At 41.8% G+C, this 18,936-nt stretch overlaps 1 protein-coding gene across 1 annotated transcript in view; it reads left to right on the top strand.

Moving 5' to 3' along the window:
- Window positions 1–18,936, top strand: part of LOC103362696 (protein sidekick-1-like) — a gene marked incomplete at its 5' end in the record, with an annotated part of 63,050 nt that overhangs the window by 4,594 nt on the left and 39,520 nt on the right. The window contains 8 exons of the mRNA XM_008289128.1: window positions 1,366–1,560; window positions 2,576–2,692; window positions 2,828–2,995; window positions 3,829–3,931; window positions 4,062–4,235; window positions 8,656–8,792; window positions 10,046–10,193; window positions 17,122–17,262. Of these exons, the coding sequence (XP_008287350.1) occupies window positions 1,366–1,560; window positions 2,576–2,692; window positions 2,828–2,995; window positions 3,829–3,931; window positions 4,062–4,235; window positions 8,656–8,792; window positions 10,046–10,193; window positions 17,122–17,262 (1,183 nt within the window). The remainder of the gene's footprint in view (window positions 1–1,365; window positions 1,561–2,575; window positions 2,693–2,827; window positions 2,996–3,828; window positions 3,932–4,061; window positions 4,236–8,655; window positions 8,793–10,045; window positions 10,194–17,121; window positions 17,263–18,936) is intronic.

Genomic DNA, 18,936 nt, shown 5'->3' with positions numbered 1-18,936 from the left:
GTGCTCTCCCTTTACGACACCTGTCTGACAGCAGACATAAACAAAGGAACAAGCTTAGGTTTGTGCCGATACCAATCAGTTAAAAAATGCCTTGCAACCAAATTTCATCTATGCTGGAAAAAAAAAAAAACTAATTATCTGTTTCAGAAAGTAAGAAAATTGGTGAATGCGGTTCTCCAGTTCTAGTGTTGAAAAGGTGTTGAAGAAGGGTGTTTCACATGCTATTCAACAGCCACTTAGCTTCAAAGCATGCCGAGACCCACTCTCTGCTCATGTTTGCCACCAAATGGGTCATAGAGCTAATACGAGGATGCATCAGCTCCATGACCCTCGAATGCTGAGCCACTTTGTAGCAGACATTGGTCCTGCTGTTTGTCCTGTATCACTATCTGCTGTTCAGCATGTGTCAAGGTGACTGTCCAAATCACATAATGCTGGGATTTGGCATAATTAATTATATGGGTGCATTAGTTTGAAGACTTCATTAACAGTGACTCTGTACTTTTGGCAGCACGAGCACATTGATATGCTGGGTCCAAGCCTGAAAATTGCACTTGTTCGTGACTCTTGTCTTTAAATGGATTACATGAAAAACACTTATATGAGCAGGGCTGGACACAGCTCTAAAAAACTGCAACATACTCCCCTCTCTCTCTCTCTCTCCCTCTCACTCCCTCTCACACACACTGAGTGAGTTTATGTTCCTCCTCAGTAATCTGATACAGTGGCAGTGTAATTAAATAGCAGAGGCCTGAGGGTATGGAGAGAGGGATGGAGCCAAGGAGGAGGAATGAGGGAAGGAGAAAAGACAGAGTACAGAGTGACAGAGTGAGTGAGACAAGGAAAGGGTGAAAAATACTTCACGCATGTCTGTGAAAGCCTGACACGAACAGATTGAGAAAATGTGTGGAATTTGTCTCTGTTTGCCTCAACCAGCCACTCACACACACACACACACATACACAAATACACACAGGTGAAGGGTTGAGACAGAGTAATTGCATGAGCCCCCTGCCTGTCATATCTGGCATGTCCGTCAGACAGGTGGCAGCTGATACTGTAGATATTCGGTGTGCTGCTCTTGCCCACATCTTTTATTCAGAATTTTTTCTGGCCCCTTCAGCCACCCTTACCCTACCACCCACACCCTCCAATCAATATATTATTAGCAGTCATTATGCCCGCATGCATATTTATAGAGACAGATTGGATAACAGAGAAGAAAGATTGGCAAAAAGAGTGTGTGGCGGATTCAGTGGGAGTTGGAGCAGTTTGCTCAGCAGTGAGGTCAGCTGGCTTGTTATTAAGAAAACTACAATTTTTCTCCGTCTGTGTGTTCGTTTTTGTATACATGCACATATGTAGGCGTGCCCCAGCCCAGGATAGAGTGGTATAAGGATGCGGTGCCTCTTTCCAAACTGGCCAACCCTCGCTACAAGGTCACCGCAGCAACCGGGCTGACTGTGCGCAGGGTGCAGCCAGGAGATGGAGGAATATTCCAGTGCTTCGCTCGCAGCGCTGCCGGAGAGACACAAGCACACACACAACTTCTTGTCTCCAGTGAGTTTGTCTGACACGTATACACTGGAACACAAGCTTGTATATATACAACTAGATAAACTTGCTTGTGCTCTCAAATTCTGCTTCTTATGGCTGATTACTCACTCTTTCTATGCCACTGCTGTCTTTCCATTTCACATTTGTCTGACTTTACTCTCCTACTGAACTCCTTTTTCATCTTTATTTGTTTGTGTCCTGTTTTTGTGTTGGCTCATAGATGCTGTAATTATCTTTTTTAAGCTGAAGCTTACAATCGTTTGTATTACTGTTTATTGGTCTTGAGATGGCATTGTTAAACTTGTTGTTTTCCCTAACCAACACATCACATCAAATATCCACATAAATAGCAAATTGTCATTGTTAACAAGTATTGAATTATTGGATTTTTCAAACACAGTTTTCTGATTATTTCTTAGCTCAATTTCAGCTGTGTTGTTCTTACCATTCCACTTCAGCCTTTGCATTAGGCCGTACCAGACATCTGGATTGTAGCGGGCATTAAGTTTCATTTGAAAACCACATGACTTGCTAGTTCATGTTTCAAAGTGAGTTTAAGTTGTGATATTGCTGGAAAATGAAGCTGTGCCCCTAGTTTTTGTTTTTCTTCTATGATAAGCCAATCACAACCCCATCTGACAAACAGTTATACATTTATTTTTAGTTCACTTATCAGTCAGTTGAACGTTCTACCTTGACTCGATGGTTCGAAGTGCGTGTCAGCTGAGAAAGTCTGCACAAACAGTTATGTTTGATTATAATTAACTGTCTCTCTGTAGCTTCTACACCTCCACCATCTACATTTATGCACAAACACGTAGCAGCATGTGGCAGTTAAAGCTTCCACTTACCACCTTTTTAATGTTCAGATCAACAGTTGTTGTTTTTTTTCCATCTTTTTCCGTCATCTTTTTTTTCTTTGTCATTTAGCGTTTGTATTGCTCCTCTCTTTACCCACCAGCCTCCTCTCCGTAACCATCTGTCTTCTTTCCTCTCATGCTCTCTCCCTGTGTTTCAGGTATGGCCCCCACATTTACATCCCCACCCTCTGACCAAACAGTTACTGATGGCAACACAGCCCTGTTTACCTGCCAGACGAGCGGAGCTCCAAAGCCGGCCATCACCTGGAGGAAAGGTACCAATCCACGCCTGCTGAGCACGTAGACACTGACACACAGAAATAACATGTTTGTAATTAAAATGTGCTTAATGACTTAATTACTTTCCTTCACCTCAAGACTAATTTGTTATTTTCTCTCTCTCTGCGTAGGATCGCGGATCCTAGCCAGCGGCTCTGTCCAGGTTTCCAGGTTCACACTGTTGCAGTCAGGTGGTCTGCAGATTCAACCAGTCAGCTTCCAGGATTCAGGAGAATACACCTGCATCGCCTCCAACTCAGAGGGAACCATCAACGCCACCGCTACGCTCACCGTCTGGAGTAAGACACACACAGACGCACGTACTGAAGAAACAAAAACACATTAAACTGCTCAATATACAGATGCTAAAGAGACTAAAACAGACGTGGAACACTAATTTATTCATGCCTGTCCAATCACATTAGCTCAGCCTAGTGAACAGCCATGTGATTGGTTATTGATGCAGTTGGCTGATGCAGCAGTGAAATAATCATTTGACGTGCCAGGTAAGAGGATGATTGATTAGCTGATAAACTTATTGATTGGCTGATTATGTACATATATTTAAACGTCCTGGCAGCTTTAGATTAAATACTGTTCTAATAGATTTTTACGTGTGGTTAAAAACTGAGATAAATTTAAATTGCCTGTTTTATTGAAGACATGGCTGCATCACAGGCTGACTTACTTAGAGACATAACAGATGCCCTCTACTCTGCATCTGCATTTATTTCCCACCAGTGCTCCTTTTCTCTCCCTCTAAATCATATGCAACACCTGAGTGGAGCTAAGCACCAGAAATGTGATAGTCTCAGCTGTTTTCCACAACGTTTAAAGGGTGTGTGTGTGTGTGTGTGTGTGTGTGTGTGTGTGTGTGTGAAGGAGGCTTGTGTGCTGTTTATCTTCCATAATTCCTGTAGACTAATTCATTTCTCATTATTGTTGAGCAACATGCATTTAAATGTACACATTTTCAACAAGCCTCTGCCATGTAATGCAATATAGGAGAATATTAACTAAATTTTATGTCATCCTCTAAATTTGTCCCACCTGTGTCCTTGCTCCTCCTCCCTCTCTCTCTTTCCTTCTGATATTTTCTTTCTTTTTCTGATTTTTCTCTCTGTAACTTCAGGTCGCACAGTCATTTCTGTGCCTCCAACAGACCAGCGTGTTATCAAAGGAACCACTGCTGTTCTGGACTGTAACGCCACACATGACCCCAGAATCAATATCAGGTACCTGATTGTCAGTCGGAGTGTTTATTTCATGCAAACTTAACCTTCACATCTGATTATCTGCTCCATTAGAAAGGGCTTATGCTAATGTCTTAAGTCTTTAAATATACAAATGCATCCACGAATGCAGCTTCAGGTGGGATCGAGGCGGTGTGCTGGTCCTTCCAACCAGTGGGGGCCGTGTCTCCCTACGCCAGGGCTCGCTCACTATTGGTCAGACGTGGTCAGGTGACATCGGGGACTACACCTGTACTGTGACATCACAAGCTGGCAATGATTCCCGCTCTGCACGCCTCGAAGTCATGTGAGTTGAAAGAATAATTTCCCTTTGCCTTGTTTAACTCAAATATATTTATTCTGTTTTTGTAGCAAACTGCAAGGTGGCTCGGTGGGTAGCACCGTTGCCTCGCAGCAAGAAGGTCACTGGTTTGCATCCCAGTTAGGACACTTGGGATCTTTCTGTGTGGATGTTCTCCCCATGCAGCGTGGGTTCTCTCCTGGTTCTCTAGCTTCCTCCCACACAGTCCAAAAACATGTTGAGGTTAATTGGTGATTCTAAATTGTCCGTAGGTGTGAATGTGAGTGTGCTTGGTTGTCTGTCTCTAAGTGTAGCCCTGTTCAGGGTGTCCCCTGCCTTCACCTTAAGTCAGCTGGGATAGACTCCAGCTCCCCACAACCCTAGTGAGGATTAAGCAGTGTATAGATAATGGACGGATGGATGTTTTTGTAGCGGTTAAGCAAATGTTGCTGAGCTCCCCGCTACCTGCTTCAGTTAAACTCTCTCTCGACTCACATTTATCATTTAACACATTTAGAAGTTTCTTCCCATGAAAAAAAAGTCCTATCCTACCTTGAGTTGCTTAGCTGGAATTGTACGTTGCTTTCTTTAGAATGTGCAGAACAATGAAGTCCCTGCATTTTTCTTCACATCCCCACTTGCTGCAGCTCGAGAACACCAGCTCACCTACACCTACACAACAGCAAGTTGTAATATTGGAGTAATTCAGCCATATATATTCAAAACACAATCTGATTCTGTAGAAAAACAATGATACAGAAAGCCCGACCCTGCAATCAGTGTTTTTTTTAAACTGTCATCAGTACGCTGCAGTTTCAAGGTGAGAATACTTAGTCCTGGTGTTGATTACTTGTGATGTGTTTTCGAGCATATAAAAAAAACACCATATGGACATGTTAATATAGGTTTAAAACAAAACAAACAACAACTTGATTTTCACCAGAGGGGGTCTTTAAATGAGTGTTTGCTGTTGCTTCATATTTAGCACACTGACAGGAAAGGAGTATTAACCTTCTGATTTAGCTCTTGGCAAGAAAGTGAAAGTGTGTATTCCCCCCAAATTCTTCATTAATCTCTGAAACACATAGTTTTTTTTCTGCTATTCACATGTATTTTACCTTTTCTTACTCATATGATAGACTGATATACATGTGTAGGAGTGAAAAAGTTTTGGCAGCATAAATTGCTTTCTTCCTCACGATAAGACACAAGGTAACTTGATGTGCCAGTGCTTTAAAGAAGAAAAAAAAAATAGTCCATCAGTCTAGAGCTAGCAGTCTGACAGATTCAAATTGCAGATATGATTGACAGGGAAGATGCCGTACGATACAGCACTTAAATAATGACTGACTATGCTTGTTAAAATCAGGAGAAGCAGCAGATGGGTAATTGGGTATATTGCCACACATAAAGAAAGAATTATTGTCAGCTTGTTTCAGTAGTTGTCTAATAACATAATTGCTTGTTTGTAGCAATAGTCATGTTGAGTCAGAGGTCAGACCGTCTAAACCTAATACCGTGTTCGTGCTGGTGTGAGAATATGGCTCCTCAGTGGAAGTTATTATTAGCTCGTAGTAATAGTTGTGTTCTGACATATCTGCAATTACCCTTCATATGCAGTAAACGTCTTGCTCTGTGAAAACGCAACCATATTAGTCATCCACTGTAGAATCTGTATGTTCAGTATGTTTGTATGCATGCATGCTTTCATGTGGACCGGGTTAGCAGATGTGTCACAGGGCAGCACTGTAGCGCGGTGGTTTGCACTGTCGCCTCACAGCTAGGAGCTCCTGGGGTCTTTCCGTGTTGAGTTTGCATGTTCTCCCTGTGCCTGCCAGGGTTCTCACCGGGGTCCCCGGCTTCCTCCCACAGTCCAAACACATGTCAACTGGTGATTCTAAATTATTTGTAGGTGTGAATGTGAGTGTGCTTGGTTGTCTCTCCGTGTTGCCCTGCGATGGCCTGGTGACCTACTGGTAACCTGTCCAGGTGAACCCTGGCTTTACCCTGAGTCACCTGGGATAGACTTCAGCCCCCCCTCCGTGACCCTACAGAGGATAAAGCAGTGTGTAGATGATGGATGGATGTAAATGTGTCACGCTGTGTGTCTGGCGCTCAGACTAAAACATGCCACACAAGTGTGTCCCACACTCCGACTCCCACAGCCTCATTACAGCCACTGTGAGAGAACAGGTAGTCACCTTAATATATTAATAGGCACTTTTATAATATATTTATTAAAAGCACTTATGATATATTAATATAATTGCAGGGTAGCAGAGAAGCTGAACATGAGTCCACATCCTTCTGAATTATAGAGAGACAAGAGGTTTCACATGTCACACTCACAGGGAGGGAGCAGATCTGTGTTTATGGCTGTGCAAAAACATGTGGGGAACGAGGGGATTTCTGTACGACTGTGTGTGTGTGCGTGTGTGTGTGTGTGTGTGTGTGTGTATCTACGAGTGTGACTGACATTCTCGTTAGCTCAGTATCATTGGGTCATAGAGGCTAACAGACGCTGGCGGCTGAGGAGACAGACTAATTACCAGCAGGTTATTGGTTCATCTCCCGCAAGACCCATCCATGGGTCCGTGAGTGTGTGTCTGTGCTTGTGTGTGTGTTTTGTGTGGGTGGGGGAGGTGTGAAGGTAGTTGCTCTAACATTCTCTAAGCTCATCCATTAATTAATATGATCATGTCAGCTCAGAAAAGAAAACATCATTCTCATTTCCCCTTGCTCGCTCTCGGCCTCATTCGCTGCTGTCCGCGCGTCTTCTTGCGGTGCCCTACTCTTATAGCATTTTGTCTTATTCGTCATCCATCTCTCCATCTCTCTCTCCCTCTCCTTTTTTTTTTGGCCACTGGAATATTAAACTGTAAAAATTTGACGCCAGCAAAAACAGAAACAAGGCAAACATTTTTAACCCCACTTTATCTGATGCAATTAATTAGAGCTTGCAGCCTGTCAAGAGGAGAGCCCTTGGACAGCATATTCACACATCCATGATTGCTAACAAATAATTAATAAACTTATGAATATGAGATGCAGCTAGCCTAGACACAAGGGACGATCTCTGCTATCATGGATTCGGTGTAAATATATTTATTTTGTTCGTCTAAGTTGTCCGTAAATATCTCCACTTCTGTTATTCCCGTTCACATAGAAGGACACTGAGATCTGCTTTCCTTGTCCTCCAAGCCAACAGTTTTTAAAGAGAGTTATGATGCACGAAAATTGGTATAATCAAATGTCTGGACTTTCTGTTGCTTTCATGAATATATCTGTATTGCTGTCTTTGTTATTAACATGGCAGGGATGCACAAATATCCACAGGGGATGGGCAAATGTCTGGAAAATTTCTTTTTAATAGATGTGGTGAGATATATTTGTGGCGATGCAGAGCACGCGCAAATTAAAAATATGCAAACCGCAGTCATATTTAAAAGATATCGCCCACTGGAACTGATCCTGGACCAGACCCAAGAACTAACCTGGGTGTCAGAGCCAACATTATTCCGCCGCACATATTTAATGGAATAACACAACACAGGAAACAAATATCTGTCTAATGAACAGTCTCTGCACACAGTCACAGACATGTTTATGAGATGCAAATGCATAAATGTGTTATTACTTGTTCAGACGCACTCTTTTGTCTAGATGCGGATGTTAAACAAGCAGCCTGATTTTATTTTATTTATTTTTTTTGGAATAAAATGCTTTGCTTTCTTTCCAAAAGTTAAAAAAAAAAAAGTCAGAAAGAGAAGATTGATACCATTCTCATATCTTGATTGAAAATGTGAAGCCACAACAAGCGGAATAGCTTAGCAGACAGAGTGGAAACAGAAAAATTCACCTGCCAGCACATCTTAAGCTCAAAATAACCTGTTATATCTCACTGGTTTACTCTGTACAAATACCAATGTGTAAAAACTACAAGTTGTGGTGTAATGGAGTTGCTGCTTTATGTGCCGAGTATTTACTGACTGGGAGCAGTAACTTTTTGAAAACTACCTGGCTAATGCTTGCAACCAACATTCTGGCAAAACGTCTGGAGTCATGCTGGAAATGTTGTAATTCTACGGTTCTAAACATTGACGTCTTGTTATTCTTTATCTGAATGGGACCTTGGTGATACAGTAGGGCCTAAAAATCAGACAAGTACGGATGGCTCGTATCAGTGATGCCATTGATGTTAATGATGTTAATGTAGTAACAACACAACTGAGATTTAGAGGTGCTGCTGGTGTTTCCCCCAAGCTACATGTTTCCAGTCTTTGTGTTGATTGCACAAACTCGTGCTGTATATTCCTATAATGTTGAACAGTTTCTCTGAAGACTCATCAAATGACACTACAAGAGCAATTTTTAATAACATCTGACAGCTTTTTGTTTGTTTTTATTTTGTCTTTGTTGCGTCCAGAGAGCTGCCACATTCTCCTCGCTCCCTGACGGCTCGTCTCAACGACTCTGACTCCCGCTCCGTCCTGCTGTCCTGGCTACGCCCCTTCGATGGGAACTCCCCTCTCCTGTACTACCTGCTGGAGCTCTCTGAGAACAGTATGTATGAGTGTGCATGTGTGTATGTGTTTGTGTTTTTGTGTGTGTGTGTGCCCGTCCCTGGGCCACTTTACATTTCCTGAGCGGCAAACAGCTGTTCGCTCGCTGTCTGTGAGGCACTGACATGCACTCATTTACAAGAGACTGGCATATGGAGGATGGTGTTGCTGCGTAAATGTACATGCAGGTTCCCTATAAATAAACTCTTATTTTCCCTCCCTCCTTTACCCTCTCTCTCTCTCTCTCTCTCTCTTTCTCTCTGTTTCTCACCCTCTCTCCACCACAGATGTCGAAACAGCAGGCTGGCACTCTGTCAAATAAGAAAGAGAGAGGGAGAGAGAGAGAGGAAAGAGGGACTGAGGACTATAATGACAGGAGAAACAGATTGGAGGGAGATGGCTGTAGAGCCGCTCACTCCTGCTGTAAGCTAAGGGGACAGGGTGGTGAGCATGCACAGCTAAGCACTTGGCATATCGCTGCAGGAGCCGGTCCGATGAACAAATATCAAGTGTTAATCCTCATTCTGATAACTTTTAAGACAGACACCATGAATGTGACTTTAAGTTTTGCGCTGTCAACATTTAACAGCTGCTCCGTAGCGTCTACAAAAATACATCAAAATAATGATAGAAAGAAGTGTTGTCCTGGGAGAAAAGAGAGAGAATAACAAGGAGCGATAAAGAGAAAGATGAGGAATGTGGAGAGCCTAAATGTCTGGTCGATTGCAGTGAAGGATGAATGTCGACGGTAGGGAATGGATTAGTTTTGTGCGCACTGATTACCCACTCTGTGCATGTTATATATCAAATTCTTTTGGATTGTATTTTAGAGAGAATGGCCCTCTATGAATACAATGTATTTTCATGTCAGACAATGGCTCTAATACGGTGGATTCGCTTATAATGGCACATGCACGCTATCCTAGTGATGTGGCTGGTGCGATAATGGGGATAATAGTGCATCTGTCTGTGGTATCTTCGGCAGGAAGACTGAAAGATAAGCTGGCAACAATATGGCAGCATCTGCGCTTCTTTATTAATTCTCCTTTTTTTCCTCCCAACTTTCTTTCTTGTTGCATCCTATGCTTCATCTTATAATTCTCTCCAACTTTCCCCCTCTTCCCTTTACCTTGCCTCTATATCTATTCCTCCTCTCTTTCCTTGTGATTTATAGGCCCCAAGTGTCCCTGTGTCTCTGTTTGTCCTTCCTCAGCCAGATATTATCAGCCTCTACTATTTGTGTCTTGTGTCTAGACTCTCCATGGAAGGTCTACCTGTCGGAGGTTGATCCTGCAGTGACCGAGGTGTCAGTGGGCGGGCTCACACCTGCCAGGACCTACCAGTTTAGACTCTGTGCTGTCAATCAAGTGGGAAGGGGTCAGTACAGCGCTGAGACGCAGAGGTACGAGCCAATTATGCAAATTCACAAATACATGCAGGCATGTCCTCACACCTGACACACATTCACCACTGCCAGCTATACTAAATACACACTTCACATTACTTCTTGTGATGCCAAACTACTATTTTCCTGATGTTTCCAGAAAGCATGAAACCATTTTTTATTTTTTTTTGCAAAACATGCTATGATTTGTATGAAATAGATTTTTTTTCCTTGTTCCATCTCTGCGTAATAGACTTGGTCACACTGCTTTACACAAAGTGGGAATGAATAAAATGGAACCTTTCTGCAGTCAAAAGGCATAGCGTGTGCACCCCCACAGTCTACTTTGTATACCTTAATGTGAGCGTGTGTGTGCTAGTGTGTGTATTGAGAACGGGCAGGAACATGGGATTCAGAATGGCGATGAAACAAGGATGGACTTTAACAAGGCGAAGATGAAGGGAGCATCCCTTTTTTGTTTAGAATCCATTTTCTTTGCAATGAGCAATTTATATTCAACACATCCATGCTGTAGATGTCTGCGTGTCTGTGTGTATACATGCGTGTCTGTCCCTGTCAGTCTCTTTCTATTGCACAAAGTGAACTAAACAGCAAAAATGATGAAATTAACTGCTCTGCGTGTTTGTGTGTGAGGATCTGTTTAAAAGGGAGAGTGTGTGATTTCGCCTGAAAAGCAAATAGATTGCTGTGCAGATGTTTTATGTTTGTGTGTGCATGTGCATGCATGTGTGTGTCTGTTTGCATTTTCATCCCAAGAGAAAACACTAATGGGGGTAATTATGATGCCTTAGCACTGATGGAACTGCGTCGTGTGAGAGAGGGTTGGAGGAGGTGTGGCAGGCCTCCTAACAATTTTGCCCCTGAGTACTCACATACACCAAATCTCTGACACTCACGTACAATACAACAGATGTGCTGCTGCATTATAAAGCCGACACACACGTACACACACTAACGTGGTTTTGTCTGACTGTAGAGACTGACCACAGGCAGATGCCAGTGGTAGTTCTGCCAAATAGACACGGCAACAACAGTTGCTGTGAAAGCTGCCATCACACATTCACTCACCTCAGATTACAGTCACCTTTCAGTGTCCTTCTCAGCGTGCTGTTCTTCTCTTATCAGTTCTGCTTTTTTTCTGCGCTGAGTTTTTTTCTCCTCCTCTGTTTCTGTCCTTTATTCAAAAATCTTTCTCACTAATCCCCCTCTTCTGCTTGCTTGTCATTACTCCTCTCTTTCCTCTTCTCCTGCATGCACCAGTGTTTGTTTCCAGCAGCCATTCTGCCATCTCGTCCTCAGTCCAAAGTTGGTTGTTAAAGGCCCTGGAGAATAGATTGGATTGATCCTCTTTAAATGAAAGACTGGCAGACAGACAAGTCATCACTGGTCAGTGTATCAGAGCAGATGGATGCGTCTCTTCTTCAGTGTTCGCCTCATACGTAACCACACACACTTTCTTTTTCATCTGCTGGATGTTCGCCTGGATAAGACACGTACACGAGCAGGCGCAGATGCCAAGGCGCGTGCTGCACATAACACACAGGGAGAGTGAAGCAGAGCAAAATGTTCTGGAGAAGCTCTGAGAGCCAAATGAGAAGGATGACAAAATGCAGTAATGTGGACAGAGTGAGGGAACGGGACAGAAAGTGAAGAAGAAGCTTGTAATATTGATGACAAAAAGCCCTTATTAAAGTTTAAACTTCCAGCTGCTTCTGCACTTTCCCATTTTGTTCTCATCCTGATTAGTATCTTTATCCTAACAGCATCAATTCATACATTTCCTCCTGTTTCTCTTTGCCTCCCATCCTTACCCTGCCTTTCTTTTCTAACTCCCCCCTTGTTTAAGAAAGTTCACAAGTGCACTGAAGCCATGGGGAGCATTCCTCAAGATGGACATCAGCCAAAAGTATATGAGTGAAGGCGATCAAAGCTGGAAAGCATCACTGCTAAATGTAGAAACTCTCTTGAAGACTCCCAATTACACAGTCTGGAGTGTTGCACACACACACACACACATATCCTTACTCATGCATGACCTGCACTCACGCCATTACCATCTTTAAAGAGGAAGCATTAGCAGAGGAAAGACAGATTATACATAAATGCCTTGAACTCGAGGCATCATCAGCACTTTAAAACATCCATCTCAATTCTTTTTGGCTTTACGCCTGTTTTTTTTATTCCAGCTGTTCAGTCATAACCAGAAGACAGCAGACTTTAACACTGGCTATGTGATAAAACACTTCCTCTCTTTTTCTTTTAGACGCACACACAGGCACGTATCATAAAAAAATAATGCCTTAGGAGGTTCATAAAGAGATTAAGATTAAGCGGAGATTTGTGCTATGCTTTCCAACGTATTAATATTGAATTATATCTGTGTTTAACTGTAGCCGCAGTGAGTGATTTATTTACTTTATGTCATAGAACTGGAAAATTACAGACCTTCACACAACAAAAACAAGGAAAATGGATCTGAAAGCGCTACAAAAACTCAAATTATTTTATTCTGTGTCCATGTATGCTGCGTGAACGTTAGTTAAACGTGAGCAGACACTACAGATAGCAGCACTGTCAGTGGGGATGTGCTCGACACATCGATCTGACTCCGCTCATTAACGAGTGCTTTACATGAACTACATACGTGTAATGCTTTCGCTACTTCTCTCACTGTAGAGAGACAAATGATTGCAAAAGCAAGTTTAATAACTGTTGAATATTTTCAGACATAAGCTTGCGAACATGTCACAAAAAGTACAGCAAGCAAAAGCCAAGGACATGTGAGTCAAAGTACCACAAGATTAAGACAGAACTGATCATGTCTAATGTACTTTCTAGAAATCACTTGTTTTTTATAATGATGGAGTATATTCTAACGTGTGAGGTCGACCTGATAGTTTCTTGGAACACAACATCCAGATTGTTTTAGTACCCTGCTATACAAGGCATAAGGAAATTTAATAGTGCAAATCCACAACATATGTAATCTCAAAGCGCTTATCATAGTACAGTACTGATCTGACAAATATCTTACACTAGACTGAATTAATTTGGAAATACAGCTCTTTTACAGTAAAGAAATTTCTTGCACAAGAGCTCGCCCATGAACCAAACTAAACTTCAATGAACTACATTTTGTAATAATGACATTAGGTTTTTAACTGTTCATTAGTTATTCATTAGAGTTATTTAATTAACTCACAACATAACAGGTCAGCCTTTATTTCTATGGAGTTAAATAGATCATTATCTCGGCGGTGTCCTCCAAATGATCCCGGTATTGTGACGGTTAATTAGATGTTAAATACAAATGAAAGGAGCAGAAAATGCTAAAAGGAGATAAGGATCAATTATTGACAATTATAGATTGCTGTGGTTTTATGCATTCATGCGTTTCTTTACCCCAGCCAATCTTTAGCCATAATTACAAATATGTTTCCCCCCCTCTAATTTTTCTAAAGTTCCATTATTCACGTTGCACACAAATTTCAGACATTCAGTGTGACAGTTTTCAAAGTGCCGGCTTTTAACGTTTCCCTTAAACATTCGGTACGTAAGATTATCCTGGTAGATAATTATTACTTCATACGTATCAGTAAAGTAATGAGGCAAAACTTAAAAACTGCTCAGTATGATGCGCCACTTTACTTGGGATTGCACGAAAAGAGTAATTAATGATTAACTAATGAATGAGGTATTAGAAGTCTGAACCACTCAGCGGCTGGTTCAGACTCAATGACGAGGAAGTACTCAAAAATTCCTCACTCCATGTCACAGATATTTATCATCCTAAATACATTCGTTTTTTTGGTAACATATGTTGTATGTAGTCCTTCTGAATTATTGAGGATGTGCTCATTAACTTTTCATTAATTGTTAAATCGTTTGTGATTACTTGCTTAGAAGCTACTCGCATTTTCGTGTAAAACTGTTACCTTTACTTACATCCATCGATTGCTCCTTGATTCCAGGGTGTCTGAAGCCCACTGTCCCACATTTAGTTGTCTTTTTAAAAATGTTTTGTGCTGCAGTGTTTAAGTTCTGCACACCAGATGACAACACTAATACGAGAGCATCTGTCCAAAGGTTTTTTTAAAGCGACGTTATTGGTAAGCAGCTAAAAAGGTAGCTGATTGATAACATAGTATGATCACAGATAAACTATTTATTGAAAATGACAAGCAAATATGCACAAATATGTGTTTTGTACATCTTCTAACCTCCATCAAAACTGCACAACGTTTAAAGAAGAACAGAATTAAAGTGTCAAATAAGACAGAATTGAAGCTCATTTACTCAGCTGGTTGTAGCCAGTCCCACCACTTCTCTCTTCTCCCTTTCTGTTTTTCATTGTTTTTCAGTTGCCCTCTGTTTCGCTTATTTTTTACTCCTGCTGGATCTAAATTTTACTGTTGTGTTTGAATAGGGACGGACTCAGCATCCCAGTAACACCATTAAATTTAAGAGTCGGTGTATTCGTGTATTTAGCCGAGAGAGCCAGCAGGCATTAAACTGTGGAGAATGACACAGCTAGAAACTTTTCCTAATTCCCACATCACATTACCAACCCACCCACTCCCCCCACACAGACACACACACACACACACACACACCCTCGCTTTCACGCGCACACTAGAAAATTTATACATGTCCTGCAGAAAATGTCCTCTTTTCTTAACAGCAAGGGACAGAGAAAGTGTGTCGTTAAGTTCTGGGCAGCGTTTGTTTGGTTTGGTTTGCGGGACGTATATGAACGCGTGTAGGTGTGTGTGTGTGTGATGTGCGGTTTTGTATAAGTGGGTGGGTTGGGGTTTATATATTTAATCTCCTGAGTGAAGTTGATGTCCTCATGCTGAACCCACTGTTTGAAATATTTACTCGTAAATGGCTGAGAGGGAATTAAGGCAATTCACGAGGAGTTTCTGCTATCCGGTGTGAGTGTGTCAGTGTGCGTTGCTGTGTTTTATTTGCAGTCAAACGGCGAGCGACTGCATCTGTTGGGTACTGTACTGGGCGTCCGGGTGTTTGTGTAGCGTGAGGTTGCGTATGTGTATTAATGTGCATCGTCAATTTCAGTCAAAAGCAGTGGCATAGTTGAGGATTATATATACCCCATTTCCAGACAGCTACTCTAATGCCCATCTCATTCGCACAAGGCCCATTAGCCCGTGTGTGTGTGTTTGTGTGCACGAGCATGTGATTGTGTGTGTGTGTGTGTTTGTGTCTGTGTGTGTGTGTGTATATGCCTGCAGCACCTGGTGTCTGACAGTGCCTAACCTAATGGAAGTAAAGCACAGCTGTAAAACCACTGGCCTGTGCTATATATCCGCCTGCACAAGTCTCCAGCTAACTGCTTTCACACCGCTGCTTTCACACAAACACACGCACATATATAGATGTGCATACACATTTACGGACGCACACGGATTCAGACACACAAACACGGCGAGCCATACCACAGCTAATGGTTCAATAGCTTATAGAGAATCATTCAGGGAGAGATGGGCCACAGAGGGGAAGTAAGGGGGGGCTGGAGGGAGAAGGTAATGTAAATCTCCAGACATAATCCATGGAAGGGAAAAGACCATCGGATGCAGCAGTCTGTCTTAAGCTGGGAGGAATTTGTTTGGTGTGTTTGTATGTGCGTGTGTGAGCGCATATGGCTCTGATTACGTTCGCTGAGCTGCTTACAGTAAAACCAGAGGCTGACCAGCTCAGCCTGTGTGTTTTACCAGCCATGAGAAGGCCGGGAGCTTTAATCACGGGTGGAGTCGAGAGTCGAGTGGAGGGGGGGGTTCGGAGAGTAAAGGAGGAGGGAAGGAGATGAGCAAAAGATAGAGGGATGAAATAATTGAGGCCAAAGGACGTGATGGATGAAAATTGAAAGTTTGCAGATGGGGAGACCGAAAAAATGGAGGAGGAGTTCAAAATGTCAAAGGAAAGATGGGGGGGAAAGGTTTGGATAGACAGAAGAGGGCAAAAGGGGTGAGGGATCACGCTGTCTCACTGGAAGTAAAAAGACAAGCTCTTTGCTCATTCTCTACTAATAGTGATTTAACTATCTGTTGCTGTCACACTGTATAGCTGCTCTGCTGGGAGACTGAGGCAGGTCTGAGGTTGAAACAGAAACTGCCCAGACAAGAGTGCTTGAATATAAATGAAACATCGGAGGCAGAAAAGCCTCTCGGTCAAAATGAGAGAAATAAGGCAGAATGTTAGCGGTAATCTGCAACATACACATAGTAAATGGCTGTTTGTTCTTCTAAGTTGCCAGTAAATAAAGCACAATAGCAAATACGACTTGCATGGAGTTCATGAACGCTTCTACATTTGTTGTTTTAAACACCCAGTCTCGACTCGATCATTCCCAGGAGAAATCCTCTGGCGCGCTGGAAGTGATGCGTTAAACGTTTCCATCAGCAGCAGCAGTGGTTTGTTTGAAATAAATGAACAGTATAGCCAGAGATGAAAAACAAATGTATTAAATGAAATTGGAAGATACACCAGGAGACAAGCAATGAGACAGCTGAGCGCAGAATTCAATAAGAATTCATCAGAGCTGCTTAAACTGTGAGATGAGGCTCTATAATAAGTTGCGGCTCTGTCCCATGTATCTCCTCTGACAAACACGATAATTTGTTTGTAGACAATCTGACCCCCAGACTGGAAAAGATGAAGATGCTTGGGAAAGAATATTGCTATAAAATTCCTTTTTAGCCTACTTTAGCCTAATACACTGATCCTGTGCAGGCTGTGTGGTAAGTCAAAGGCTGGACACCCACTGATAACCACAAATGCTGTGCCTGCACTTCTTCAACCATACTGATATTCTCATTACAAGATGCTGAATAAATTCGATCAAAATCATTTTTCTCTCTTGCTCTCTGTGGTTCTGTGTGTGTCTGTTTGTTTCTGTGTATGTTAGATTGATGCTACGGGAGGAGGCGCCCAGTGCTCCTCCTAAAAATATCGTAGCCAGCGGGCGCACAAACCAGTCCATTATGGTCCAGTGGCAGCCTCCACCAGAACCGCAGCTTAACGGAGTCCTTCGAGGATATGTACTCAGGTAAACACACACAACACAAAACATATTTTTTTTGATTTATGCCATCATTAGATAGCATAGGATAGCAGTACCGTGCACATGGTAGGCAGGCTGTTGATTTGCAGTAACTCTTCCCTCTGAGGGGATAAGTGGACTTAAACCATGCCAGCAAAAGGCCTCCCACAGCACAACAGTTTTTTTTTTTCCTTTAATTTGTCACCTATCTATAATTACTTGGTATAACCGGGAAGATAACCACGAAGACAGGAGCCAGCCAGCCATTCAGAGCTAGTATTATATGTAAAACAAGAAATACCTTCTCAGTGAAAACCAACAAGAAACCTGTGGACAGAAATAAATGTACAATTTGTCTGGTGTTAGCTGGTAAGTGACATACTTCAGGTTGAGTACCCTACTTAAAAACCTTTTACAGAACACTTGTATTTATTTTTTTATGCACATCAGAAGATGACAGTGATCACTCCCACAGCATGTGGTCCGAAACAGCACAATTACAGCAACAGAACATAGCCTATGTTATGTGTTATAGGGTTTTTCACATCATATTCAAGGTTCCCTGGTTTGCCCTCATCAGGAGAGGACAGCTATAGTACAGAATAACATGTACCCGTCTAAGTAATAATAAGGAAATGCAATGGAGGCTTGTCTTAGTTTCACATTATTTGAAACAACCAACAGTGGAATAGTGTTTTGTGTGTTTGCTACACAACATTACAAAGATACGGCTACTATTAGCTACACAATAAAATCAACCTTTTTGTTGGGTCTGTATGCCATGCGTAGTACAGAAAGAAAGATTTAATTGAGTGTTTAAGTATATAAATGTTAAAGATATAATCCTGTTTCTAAGTGTTGGGTTTCAAAATGCCCTCATCATCTTACAGAGCTGTCGAAAGATTGACACCCACCAATACATGAAATATCAAAACAGAGTAAATCTAAGCTGGCAAAGCATATCAGAGACGTGTAGCTCTGTTTGATGTTTGTTTGTTGTTGTCGTTGATTTGTTTTTCTAAGCCAAATTTCTTTAAGCCGTTCGAAATGATCACTAGATTAAGCCAATGAGTCATTATCTTGTTGTTTTTCATTTACAAAGAATTACCATCTTCCAGGAACTCATACTGAATACTAAACTGAGTGCTACAGTTATAATTATAATAATGTATATAGTAGAGTTAAAGAAAACAAAAAATAGGTTGATTAATTTATTAATCAAACCCCAGAAAATTAATTTCCAACAAAATTTTGATACAGTTTTTGCAGTTGGGCACTTGTCGAGAAAAAGTGGTATCAACGTCTCAAATGTAAAATATGTCAGTTTTATATCACTGAATGTTAATAAATGTATGTTGGTCAGACAAAACAAACACTTTACAGTCTGGAAATTAATGCTGAAGACTGTTTTTCAGACAATCTCTGGACTAATCAATTGTAAAAAGTATCCATAAGTTGTATGTAAATGTACTGGTAATTTGTAATTAATTTAACAGCATATAGAAATATTCCTTCATTCTATACACTGCCTGTCCTGCTCTCTGTTAACTGTATGTAGCCACACATACATCCACACACACACATGTGCTCTTTACCGATGCTCCGGCTGCCCTTAGTCCTCTGTCCTTGCCTTTCATGTCTACCTGAAGTGTGACACACTGTGTGTAATCAAACTGTCAT

This window comes from Stegastes partitus, unplaced genomic scaffold (genome assembly GCF_000690725.1).
Source record: "Stegastes partitus isolate 25-593 unplaced genomic scaffold, Stegastes_partitus-1.0.2 Scaffold594, whole genome shotgun sequence".
In the NCBI taxonomy this organism is placed as follows: domain Eukaryota; kingdom Metazoa; phylum Chordata; class Actinopteri; family Pomacentridae; genus Stegastes; species Stegastes partitus.
Note: the sequence above shows the minus strand (reverse complement) of the source record. Positions and strands in the feature narration are given on the sequence as shown.